This window comes from Cucumis sativus, chromosome 5 (assembly GCF_000004075.3).
Source record: "Cucumis sativus cultivar 9930 chromosome 5, Cucumber_9930_V3, whole genome shotgun sequence".
NCBI lineage: Eukaryota > Viridiplantae > Streptophyta > Magnoliopsida > Cucurbitales > Cucurbitaceae > Cucumis > Cucumis sativus.
The window spans coordinates 27,562,437-27,575,229 of NC_026659.2; the positions used below are offsets into that span (position 1 = coordinate 27,562,437).

The following is a 12,793-nucleotide window of genomic DNA, read 5'->3' on the forward strand; positions in this document are numbered from 1 at the left end:
AATATAGAAAATGTCAATTTATTTGTGACATACGTTCTTAGGTTAATATATGTGACATATCTATGTATATATATAACCATAGACTGAATTTTAGGTTTTTTTCTTTTACTTTTCTGTTTAATTAATTGATCTATTTTCCTTAGGCTAAATTGGGCATAGTAAATGATAAGTAAAAGAGATTTGGGCTGAAAGTAAAAATTAATTAGGGCTGACAACACAAATAATGGGTCGGCTAGGAATAATGGGCCTAGATTGTGGGCCGGGTAGAGCTAATGGGCCTAAGTTGAAAGCTGGTTAGAGATGACGGCTCATTTTAGATTTAATACAGACTTTTCTGCTAAGTTACGCCTCAGCTCTTGAAGCTCTTAGCTACGCGAAAATATCATCATCCTCGAGTAAGGTCCAATAAAATAGATGACTCAGATTTTACAAAGTCCTGATTTTTCGGCATAACGCGAAAAGCCGCCATTGATTTGGATTCCGAAGGTTGAAGAAGAGATGGGAAGCATTAGCGGTGCTCTATCATCGCATTTGCAGCTCAGTGATTGCCGTTTCTCTGCTAGAACCTCTCAGTCTCAGCTTACTTCAGTTCGAATTAGCCCAACGTTGAGAAGGACAAAGTTGCGATTCACCGGTTTGCTCAGACGTAGAAATTTCAACAGATTTGTGTGTTCTGCTGTTGATGACGACGTGAGAGAGAAGCAGACGGAATTGGGTGGTGGAAATGGCTCCACCGTCGTTGAGGATGTGCCAGGTACTAGTATTGCCAAAACTTATGATTCGTTTGAAAATCGTGAATTTTTGGAAGTAGTAATCCGATGAAATAGTATCGGTCCTTATTGTTTAGAATAGAAATTACTTATGTTCAATAGAGATGTTTGTTCCGGCTAGATTTTTAGATGAGCTTGTATGAGTTCTGGTTCGAAGGGAGAAGTTCATAAGTTGATTTATTTGGACCCAGGGGAGGAAATATCTTGCTCAAGTTGTTACATCCGAAGTTCTGGATGAAACCTGTTGGAATTCTACATGCTTACTTCACTTGTATCCAAATGTTCATTGCATATCTTGATTTCTACCTGTTAAATTATGTGGCTGCAGAATTTTATGCTATAATTGGTTTGAATGTTATTAATACTCCATCCTTTTCATGAAAAAAAATATTAGATATCGCCAAGAATTCAACAAATGGGGCTCCGGATAAAAGTGATATATATAATTTCCTCTATCCCAGTAAAGATCTACTTCCAGATGATAGAGAAATGAGCGTGTTTGATCATCTTGAAGAACTACGTCAGAGGATATTTGTTTCAGTTTTGGCTGTTGGAGCCGCAATTGTTGGATGCTTTGCATTTTCGAAAGATCTCATCTTACTTCTTGAAGCTCCAGTTAAGGAACAAGGTGTAAGGTTCCTGCAGCTTGGTCCTGGGGAGTTTTTCTTTACAACGTTAAAGGTCAGAACTTCGTATGATGAAATATAATTCCATTATAATAACTTTTTGTGGACCTGTGAATTGACACGAAAATGGCCAATGATACAACAAATCTTGAAAAATGAGAAGAACAAGTTTGACTTTAACCAACTCGACTTTAACTTAGGTCAATGGTGATTTAACATGAAATTGGAGCAAGAGTTGCTAAGTTGAAATCTTTGCAATACCATCTCTTATTTATCAACCACTATTAACCATTAAATACAAGAAGAATTTGTCTAGATGATGAGAACAAAGAAAAGCTCAGTGAATAATGTTATTTGAATTAAAACTCTTTGCTTATTCAATCAATCTTCCTGGTGTGTGTGTGTGTTGAGTAATACCAAATCACTAGATTCCATAAGACTTGTGTTCCTCTCTAAGTCGATGGGTGATACCACAACTTTGAACTATGCCGTTGGGGAATGTTTGGTAATAATTATTGTTTCTGATCATTCTACACTCTCAATACTGCAGCTATATATTTTTCATATCGGTGGGTGTCAATAACAATAAAATTCTCCTTATGCGTTCCAGGTATCAGGATACTGTGGCCTTCTCCTTGGAAGTCCTGTCATCCTCTATGAGATTATTGCATTTGTTCTTCCAGGATTGACAAGAACAGAAAGACAATTTCTTGCACCTATCGTCCTAGGCTCTTCTATACTTTTCTATGCAGGAATTGCCTTCTCCTACGTAGTGTTGACGCCAGCAGCGCTAAATTTCTTTGTTAGTTATGCTGAAGGAGCTGTTGAATCCTTGTGGTCCATTGATCAATACTTCGAATTTGTACTTGTTCTTATGTTCAGTACAGGCTTGTCTTTCCAGGTAAAAGTTGTGTTTTTATAATGAATTAACAATGACATCTTTTAGAATGTTGTCCATGCACTAGAAGCTTACTTCTTAGGAACAATCTTAAATCATTTATGATTTCACCCAATGGAGCTAAGCATTTTGACAATATAAATTTCATTTTCTTTGCCAGGTTCCAGTAATACAGATTCTACTTGGACAACTTGGACTCGTCTCAGGAGACCAAATGCTATCCATTTGGAGATATGTTGTTGTTGGTGCAGTGGTGGCAGCTGCTGTACTCACACCATCAACAGATCCCCTAACTCAGGTACTTCTGGCAGCTCCCCTGCTGGGCCTTTACTTGGGAGGTGCTTGGGTGGTCAAGCTCTCAGGGAGATAGATCCAAATTCAACCCTAATTTTTCAGCCCTTTGAGGATTCTGTACATTCACAAAACTCCTTGATGTAGTGTAATTGCGACACCGTTTTATAGAAAGGAATATTCGTTCCATGGATGGATTTTTTTTATGAAGCAATAATAGATAGTATAGTAGTAACAAAACTTGGATGTAAATATGTCTACCCACATATATCAACGAGTTATGAGGGAAGAGATACATCAGATTGCACAAAGAATCTTTTAGTTGCTTAAAGTTACATTCTGCATTCTAGTCTCTAGATCAGGAGATGAGAAGCCACCTAGTTCAGTCTCGAGCTGCTTCAAGGAATCTCGGAGATTGTTGCACGCCTGAAGAAAGCCTTCAGAATTACCATTAAGACTTCCCAACTCTGTCTGCATATTGTCAAGAAAGCTAGAGATTTTCTCAGAAGCTACTTTAATGGCAGGGCCCTCTTGTGGGGGGTAAAGACAAGCTCCAAGCTCGTCAACCTGCAGTCCAATTCCTTGGCATAGCTTTAATAGATTCTCCAGGGACGCCAAGTTACTTTCCTTGTTTGCATTTTCTAGTTTAAGCAAACTTGTGATAGAGCGAATGAGTTCCTTTATAACTAGAAGTATTGAAGATACAACGTGAATGGCAGATTGAGCGACTCTCATCTCTTCAGCTGACAAATCATTACCGATATCAGCATCATCACTTGTATTACCCTCATCTTGCGAATCACCTTCAACTGCATTACAAATCTCTTCAGGAGCTTTGTCCAAGTCGGAGGAACCTTGTTTAAGCTCCTTCATTTCTCGAAGGACATCCTTCACTGATACGGCTACCTGGGTTATCGCTCGGCCTATTGCTGTTATATTTGTGGAAGGAGCTTTCTTAAGAGCAGAACAAGCGTCCCAAACTGCACCAACCAACTGCAGAATGACTTGGTTTTTATCCTGATTTTTTTGTGGTCCTGAAAAAGTTCATTAGTTTTATCAAAAGAGAAGAACAAAACTGCATTCACTCGTACGATTGCAATGGTAAGAAAAAACATAGATTATCAGTTGGCTTCATGCAAACATGAACTCACAATGTACCAATAAATTTAACTCTATCAACAATACTTTTTTTTCCTAATAGGATACATAGAATTTTATTGATAGAACTGAAATTACAAAAAGAGAAACCCACTCAATAGATCAACAAAAGCATTTCCAAATGGCTATAAGAGAGCTTAAGGATGGAAATTTCATAGAGCTGGAGAAAGTACTATTTTGTATGGTAAATACTAATTTGTACTCTCCAATTAGCACTATTTCAAAATCTTCATTTACTCTCGTATTTACTATTTGTTACAATTTTTATTATTTTACACATCATCTTTCTTACTTTTTACTACATTCACTATTTTCTTTACCAACTAAAATAGTTTACACCTCAAAGGCTAAACCATAGACTATTGCAACTCAAACTAAAATAATTTTCACTCCAAACACGGACTATTGTAACTCAAACTAAAATAATTTTCACCTCAAACATAAACTATTATAACCCAACTACAATAACCTAGGACTACAATAACCAACTGCCCAACCCTTTGCCCCAAACACCCCTTAGTCTTTCTACCCGTCCAGGATATTATAATAGATCATGAACTCAAAGGTACCCTAACTGATATCATGGTAGTTCAACAAATCCTTCATCTACCAAAGACAGCTTTAATATATATATATATATATTTCTTTTTTTTTATATCCATGTATGTATATAAGCCAACTTGTATCCACTTCAACTAATTTCATGGAACTAACCTCGTAAGACTTATTTTTTTAGATAGGTAGCCAGCATGTATTAAACTCATTTCCTTTATGTCCTCTATTATATCATGGTTCCACAGACTCAGACAACGTTGGATTTCTTGAATCAATAACTCCACTCCCAAATGCATTACAGTAATTGCAAAAGTATACAAAATAAAAGAAGTCAAAATTACTGGACAATACTTTTACTTGGTACAATTGAAAGAACATCAAGAGCCATTCTAACAAATGTAAGACACGGGTAGATACTAGAAAATGATGAATTAAACAAACATCGGTGTACAACACAAGATCCACATCTTAAAGAGAACCTGAGCCAGAAAATAAAACAGCAAGTAATAAACTAATTCCTTCAAAACTTTTCCTTCTTAAAATCTTTTAAGAGAAACTTCACAAGATCTTTTCCTTCTTTAAATTGATTAGGGATAACCTGGTCTAGAGCCACTGGGGTTTATGACCGTAGAGCATAACATTGACCATTTACAATTTTACATCATGCAGAAAATTTGGCTAGAAATTAACGACAGAAAAAACCAAGAAGGAGAAGAATCACTTACCATATAAAGAGACCGATTCCTTCCAGAACCTAAAACTGGAATCAATTATTTGCTTCAAAGACGCATGGATGACAGAAGACAAAGTAGGACCAGCACCCACTTGACTCCCATGGGAAACCAGAAGGAAACCCTGCAGCATATTGAAATAAGAAGCCATATTTTCCTCAATTGCCTTAACTTCTAGTCTTTCTCCAGTCCATACCATTCCAGCTACAGGGCAAACAAAAGAAATAACCAATCAAATTCCTACCATTATCCATCAACTACAAACTTTTGGACATCTTCCACTTCATCATTTGGAAGAAACTCAAGACTTGAAAACCAAACACGATTTCGAATAGAGAAAACAAAAACAGAAATACCTGTTCAAATGTAAACACAATTCAAAACTTGTAAAACAACAATAACAACACTAACAATAATGACAAACAAAGCGGAAGCATACCAACAGTGGCTTGCTTGTAGACTTGGTCGCCCATTTTTAGAACATCATCCCAGCTCACCTTTTCGAGGGAAGACGATGGGTTTTGATCCAACATCTAGAAATGAAAAGATGAAAAGTGGAATTACATCGGAAGCCTGAGTTCCATCAATTCAAACGCAATTCAACAACAAGAATCTTTCTACAAAAATCGAACCTGAAAAGTTTCATGGATGGTGTTCAGATGCGAATTGAGAGTTCGAACGAGCCGCTCTTTATCCGCTCTCCCCATTACTGCTGGCGACAGTGTCGCTCTGAGGATTTGAGAGAGTCGAAGACGGAAAGTTGGGGTTTTCTGGGTTTCGGTTTTGACGATGGCTCGAACAACACCCGTACACATTTATTTGCGGGCATATACGACGTCGTTTCTCGTTTTAGGAATCTATTTAAAACAAATCGTCGAATCTTAGTTTATTTAGGGTTTAAGTTTCATTTTAAGAATTTTTAGGTCAAAGTACCAATATTTCATATGGATTATTTTGATGGATATGTATTTGAATATATGATTTTGGTCCTGAATTTTAAAAAATGATGTTTTGAAAACCTAGAAATTAATTAAATAGCAAATTTTTTCTATTTTTTTTACTAAGAAATGAGAATCCAATCTTTGTAATACTGGAGTTGAGTATGATTATTTGGAGTGGGAATAAGTTTCCTATATAATACATAATAATTTTCTATGCTGCCTTCACATATTAAATTCTTTGACATATTTCCTTCATTTCAAGATATATACACACATATATATAATTATGTATCTACTTTACTATATTATAATAATAACCTTCAACGAATAACATTGAAAATCATAAGTTGCCCCACCGACCAGAAATGATGATTACTCTTTGCCTTTGCCGACTTGAAAAGCATCAAAATCAAACTAAGGCTTCTCCAACCACAAATGGTAAAGTGACCCAGGGCCCTTGCTTTTTTAACTTGTGCATCAAATCCTCTCTGATTTCACACTATCTTAGAGAGAGGGAAAAAAGGGTTAAGGAAGCTATCTCTTTGTCCAATTAAAAAAAAGGTAAGACAAACTCTAGAAGTACCCAATAGCTGTGGGTTTTTTGCATCATATACTTTCCCCTTCATATATCTCAACTGCAATTGTTGGTCACAACTGCACAGAAGACTCAGTCCTCCGTCAAACACTTTGCTCCTCGTATTTATTTACAAAGCGTCTTCCTTCAAAGACCCTCTCCCTTGCTTCATCTGCCTGCAAGTGTAAACAAGACAGGAACAAATTCCCACCATATCAGCCTAAGAGAACTTGCCAAACCCATAAAAAAGAATCTGTCCTTTGTTGTCTTTTTTAAGGAAACCTGTCTTTTAAGATCATGGAAGTTAAATATGCTTGAGCTATTGTTTAAAAGTTCATATTCATGTATCAAAAGACGAACTCTTTGTACATGGAAACAATCAAAAGGTTTTTCACTCTCAATAAGATAGATGAGTTACTCTTTGATTGTGAATTGGTTTTGAGATGGGATCTTCGTATAACATATACGAAGAATATGACAAATAAACCACCATCTAGTTGTTCGTACAAAATATACCAATATACCAACAGATGTTTGTTTGTTTAACTGTTCTCTCAGATTTGGAATGTTTTCCAAAACTATTGAAGTCATTTTTTCTTGACCTGCCTAAATACCATTGTCAAGGGAAGAAAAGTGTTGGCGTTGTTAAACCGTACGTGTTTTTCTTTACTTCCTAGTTTCCTCAATGAAGAAAATATAAAATGGTATCAAATCAAGAGAATCCTGAACAGAAGATTCAGACCTGGTTTTTCCAATTAACATGGCTCAAGACGATCACAAGTAGAAGCATCTGAACGAAAGCTCCAATTTGGATGCCAATCCATAGGCCCTTGCCTCTCAGATTTGTCCAGAAACCAAGAGCTACAGCAGCTATATTTCCACAGAGATAGAAAGCCCCTAAGTTTATATAAGCCCCTATACGCTGCCAACCACATCCTCTTGCAATACCTAATCCCAAAAGAAAAGGAACAAGAAGTTCAACTATGCAGCATCAAATTGCACAAAAAAGCCATTGCTTGTTGAGAAACGCACGAGTTTAACTACCTGAAATGACCCCTTGAATGGCATCAAATATGATTGAGATACAAATTAGGGGAGCCATGACAGCAACATAATCCACAACTTCCTTTTCCCTGCTGAAAGCATAACCGAAAACATGACGAACAGCAAAGAGGACCACACTCGCTATGATGATCTCCACAACTGCAAGAAATATCGCTGCCCCAGCAGCTTTGCGAGCAGCTTCTGGCTTCCCAGCTCCTAGTTCATTTGAAACTCTGGTACTGCAGCACCAATTACAAGAACAAGAGCAATCCTAGCAAAATGTGATTCAAATCCAACTGATTTATTCATGAGAATAAGAAAATTTGCAAAGGCCTTAATACATACCTTCCTGCACTGCCGATTCCATATGCTAATGTAAATGCCGTTGTCAAGGTATTGAAGCTGTTCATAAAAGCCAAATGTAACATGATACGTTTTGTCTTTTTCAAAGAAAATTCCAGAAAGTCAAGTATCATATATTTTTTTCCTCACTTGAGGAGGGCAACAAAGGATTACCAAACAGATAGAACTGAAGATTCAAGCTCTGGATTTGGAAGAAATCCAGACAGTAAGATAATCAACTCAAACGACCACCAACTAAGGCTGCAATCACCAGAATTAAAAATAAACCAAAAGTCCTTGTTGGTTATTTTATTTGAGGTGAGAACCCAGAGAAAAGTGAAAGTAGATTACCAAGTCATTACTGCAGAAGGGATAGCAAAGCGAAGGAAGACTCCAATTCCTTTGAACACCTCCATAGAAATTGCACCGTGAGTTCTTTCACACTTGGGAGAAAATTTCATATATAATCCAAGAAAAACTGCATTCAACCAATATGAAATACTCATGGCAAAAGCTCCACCAAGGTTGTGGAGTCCTGTTTTATACACCAAAACCCAACAGAGGGGTATGTGCAGACAACAGGTGATACAACTAATTACAAGAATGGGAGTCACTAAAACTTGCATCTGAAAATATCTCACAAGTGGCTGAAGAAATGCATAAGCAATGAGCCCAGGAATAAGCCAAATCATGAACCTCCCAGCTTCATGTGATATCAAAGGATCTTGGCCAACCAAAACAAGTAGCTTCCCCATGTTGATCCATAACAGAGTTATTGGGAGGCAAACTACTAGGAGACATACCATAGCAGTGTAAATATGATTTCCAAATTTTTGATATTGTCCAGCCCCATAAGCCTGCCCACATAGAGTTTCAAGGGCACTACCCATACCTATCTGCAAGTTTAGTTCAAAAAACAATCATGCATCTAGAGACCAAAATTCAGATGACAAAACGAATGATTTAATAACTTCTCAAGAATGACAAAACAAAAGATTGCATACGTTACAGAATTCATGGAAATGCAGCATATATTTTTAATGTTAAAATTTCAGGTTCGTGGGGAAATATTTGGAAAATTGGGACTGATAGCATTCTTTATCATGTGTAATTTGCATCATTTTGGCAGATAAGTAACACAAAAGTTAATGCCACATCAACTTGTTAAGATTTGAGAAGTCCCCAGGCACAGATCATAACATTAAAAAATGTGTTCAATGGTCTCTGTCTTTTGAACGTTTTCAGTGATTGGCCAATGGGCATGAAAAGCTAAAACTTATAAGTTATGATAAATTTAATATTATAACAATATTCTACCTCTTCCCTTCATTTGTCGGCTTGAAATTTTGTTGAGGGCCCAAGAGGAGAAAATCATATTAATGGTGTAGGAAACGACTTTATAAGGTTGAACTCAAGGTATCCTGCTCTCTGATACCATGTGAAATCACCCAACAGCCCAAAAGTTTAAGCTCACAACTTTAGGGTAATTATAAAATGTTATATAATACTTTAATGTATGTAAATGTACACAGTATTTCCATTGAGTTTAAGTAGAAAAGTAAACTCAACTGTGCAAAAACTCAAAGTGAGTGCCATCTTATTGTAAAGATATAAAAAAGATAGGCATTGTAAAGATCGATCAAATGACTTCAAAGAAAAGGAGCTGGTCAAGCAGGGGTTTGAAATTCTCTCAATCTACTGGTTCCTCGGATACAATAAAACAAAAAAGGCGCCAAAAGATATGCATAAAACCTTACTATTCCCTAATAGAGAACACTAATCTTGACTTTTTAGTATCAATGTTATAATCTAAGAAGAACCAAAAGAGGGAGACAGACCCAACTAAAAGCTCTCTATGTTCAAAGGAAGAAATCAAGTCATTATTTGAAATTAGCTAGTGAATATCCAAGGAATCCATTAACATATCATTCATGATAGATAACTGAGATAACCCACATTCAACATGAAACTTGCAAATGAATCCAAACAAGAAAAGGGACGGGACTTACAAGCACACTGAATCCAGTAACAGCAGCTAAAGAGATGGCTATGGCGGTGCTGGAGAGAGAGAGTTCATCGAGATGACCCACCAACATCAAAGAACCAGTCTGAATCAAGAACTGAGAGAGATTGATAGCAGCCAATGGAGCTGCTAAGAACCCAACAACTTTCACTTCCCGAAAGAAAGATACCCATGTTGTTTCACTGCTATTCTCGATACATTCCAGCAATGGGGAGTCGGCCATGGCTAATGAGTTATGAGTATGGCTAGACTTGAATAGAAACAAAATATATATAAAAAAAAGGAACAAAGAGAAGAAATTTACAGGAACCAATGCAGCGGCTAGAATATAATAAAATACAGGTGTGTGTAAATAGTGGCTCAACCAGGACACGTTTTGATCGCCATGAAAGTCTGACTAACTTTCTTCCGGATCATTCCATGTCTCTCTCTTGAAATATAAAGTAAAACAGAAACTTAAAAATCCCATTTTTATTTTCCCACATGTACGGAGCAATGAGAAACCAGTTTGCACTCACAAAGAGCTACTCCATGCATCTATCTACATGCATGCATCTATCCACATACATCTATATATACACATACATATATACCTACACATACATATACATACATATATAACACCCACTAAAAGGTTAGAAAATCACGGTAAAATAATTGTATTATCAACTTGATAGACTTGATTCTCATGTTAAATATTGTTAAAAAGAAAAATGTAAAGTTGATTTACACAATTCAGTGTAGAAATGGAGATTGAATATTTGATATTTAAAAAAAGAATACTCAACTAAAATATTTATAATGAGAAAGAGCATAACTCAATTAACGTAGAGTTGTAAGATTAATTTTTGTGAATAAATATGTTGAAAGAAGTAAAATAATTAAGTTTGTTGATGACGATGATAGTATGAATAAAGATGGAATGAAAGATTGATCTTGTTGATAAGTATGAAATGTATCAACAAAAATGAAAAGATAATTACTCGATAAGTTTGTCACGCTTATTTGTGAAGTTAATGGTCATCAACTTGAGAAATTAAGTGGTCAGTGCTTCAAATGGCCACATGGTATTCATATTGATCAATATCAAAAGAAGCTTGTTTGTCCGCACACATGCTGTTAAAGAAAAGTGAAAGGCAGGACTCTTTGGATTATCCTAATTCACATATTGGTAAAGAAAATTTCTTTTAGTAACAATAATGGTAGAAATCTCAATAAATATTCAACATTTAAACAAGAATGTCCAATTAAAATTTTGGTAATAAAAAAAATTACGAAATAAACCATTAAACAATACGAAGAAGGTAAAGATCAACACATAAATATATGTGGTTTACTAAAGTGTATTAGTTATATTCATAAGTAGAAGAAAAATAAATATTATTAAAAAGAATGTTTCATTATACACCATGACACTACTAGAATAAAGAGTTTATATATTATACTTCTTTAAATTCAAGTTAGAATAAAAAAAACGTGAATAACCACATGGGTTCGATAATTAAATACTTTTAACCGCTTTTCAAACAAAATATTGTTTTGAAAAGGGATACTCTCAAAAGTAGATTGAAATTAAAAGGTGAGTTAGATCCAATTTTTGATTGGGTAAAAGGTAAGTAAATAGAAAAATAAGCAACCAAAACATAATGAAAGTAAATGTTATAAAATATTAATTATAGTATGGAAACACATTGAAAACAATTAGATAAATGCACTTGAATTTTTCCAAAGGAAAGAAAAACAGCCAATCATCCATTTTTCTTCCAAAATATATATAAATTATAAAATCTATTTTTTGAAAGAAAATATATTAGTCACATAATAATTCTTTTAGACACGACGTCGTATTTTGTCTTCTTTAAAAAGTTCGTTTTTTTTTTTTTTGAAAAAAAAGAAAGAAACTGAATAAATGTGGTCTTGTGGTTTCAATTTCATGGTTAATTGATTGAAGTATAATCAATCTTGTGAGAATGAAAAGGAATAGATGTATATAATTAACAAAAGGAGTTTAGAAAGGGAAGCTAAAACCAAAAGAATGTTTACAATAAAATATTTTAGCTTGTTTTTTCTTGTCTTTATAATATCGTTTGTCAAAAATTATTGTCTTTATAATATCGTTTGTCAAAAAAGACAAAAACAAAACAAAATTAGAGGTAGCAAATAGGTCAAAAATAAAATATTTATACTTCATATCAAAAAATGAAGTATAATGAATTTTGTATTTTAGTAGTTTTGTTATTGAATATAAATAATTAGTCAAAATTTTCTATTTTTGAAAAAACCCAAAAAACTCATAGGTAAGACAAGGAAGAATTGTAAAAAATAGTAAATTTGACAAAATATTTATAACATATAATAACATTTAACATTCTATCAATAATAATATTATTGATCACTGATATACTTCTATAAGTAGCGTTGATAGACAACGATAGAAGTTTATCCGTTTCTATCATTAATAAAATCTAAAATTTTGCTATAACTGGTAAATATTTTATTTTCTTTTGAAAAATTGTCAAAAATAGAATATTTGAAAAATATTTACACTTTATAAACAAATATTTTCATTAAATGTTCTATTTTTTACCTTTGGTTTTGATTACATTCCCTAGTTTCTCTTTTTAATTATCATTGTTTTTTATTTCATGAAATGTCTTCGTCATCATTTTATTTTGTGTTTATATAAACTTGATATCAATTTAAATTAGACAAATCACATCTATCATAATTGGAATGAGAAAACTAAAACATATCGGTAATTATAGATTTTAACCTTTAAGATAGTGATAATTTGTGCCCTGTTTAATATTCATAACCCCAAGTGGGGGGTGGTTTAGAAA

At 34.5% G+C, this 12,793-nt stretch overlaps 3 protein-coding genes across 3 annotated transcripts; 1 reads left to right on the forward strand and 2 right to left on the reverse strand.

Moving 5' to 3' along the window:
* Nucleotides 1-393: 393 nt before the first annotated feature.
* Nucleotides 394-2,880, forward strand: LOC101214128 (sec-independent protein translocase protein TATC, chloroplastic). Its single transcript, XM_004135025.3, has 4 exons — nt 394-754; nt 1,165-1,451; nt 2,007-2,297; nt 2,455-2,880. The coding sequence occupies exons 1-4, from the start codon at nt 499-501 to the stop codon at nt 2,662-2,664; spliced, it is 1,044 nt and encodes a 347-aa protein (XP_004135073.1). The 5' UTR covers nt 394-498; the 3' UTR covers nt 2,665-2,880.
* Nucleotides 2,783-5,839, reverse strand: LOC101213885. Its single transcript, XM_004135024.3, has 4 exons — nt 5,662-5,839; nt 5,469-5,562; nt 5,024-5,233; nt 2,783-3,619 (listed from the first exon to the last, which is right to left on the reverse strand). The coding sequence occupies exons 1-4, from the start codon at nt 5,734-5,736 to the stop codon at nt 2,904-2,906; spliced, it is 1,095 nt and encodes a 364-aa protein (XP_004135072.1). The 5' UTR covers nt 5,737-5,839; the 3' UTR covers nt 2,783-2,903.
* A 271-nt stretch (nt 5,840-6,110) lies between these two features.
* On the reverse strand, nt 6,111-10,422 carry LOC101208050 (protein DETOXIFICATION 12). Its single transcript, XM_004135335.3, has 7 exons — nt 9,940-10,422; nt 8,282-8,826; nt 8,105-8,191; nt 7,934-7,990; nt 7,589-7,827; nt 7,287-7,492; nt 6,111-6,720 (listed from the first exon to the last, which is right to left on the reverse strand). Exons 1-7 carry the CDS (start codon nt 10,174-10,176, stop codon nt 6,649-6,651), a joined length of 1,443 nt encoding a protein of 480 aa, XP_004135383.2. The 5' UTR covers nt 10,177-10,422; the 3' UTR covers nt 6,111-6,648.
* Between the last annotated feature and the right edge of the window lie 2,371 nt (nt 10,423-12,793).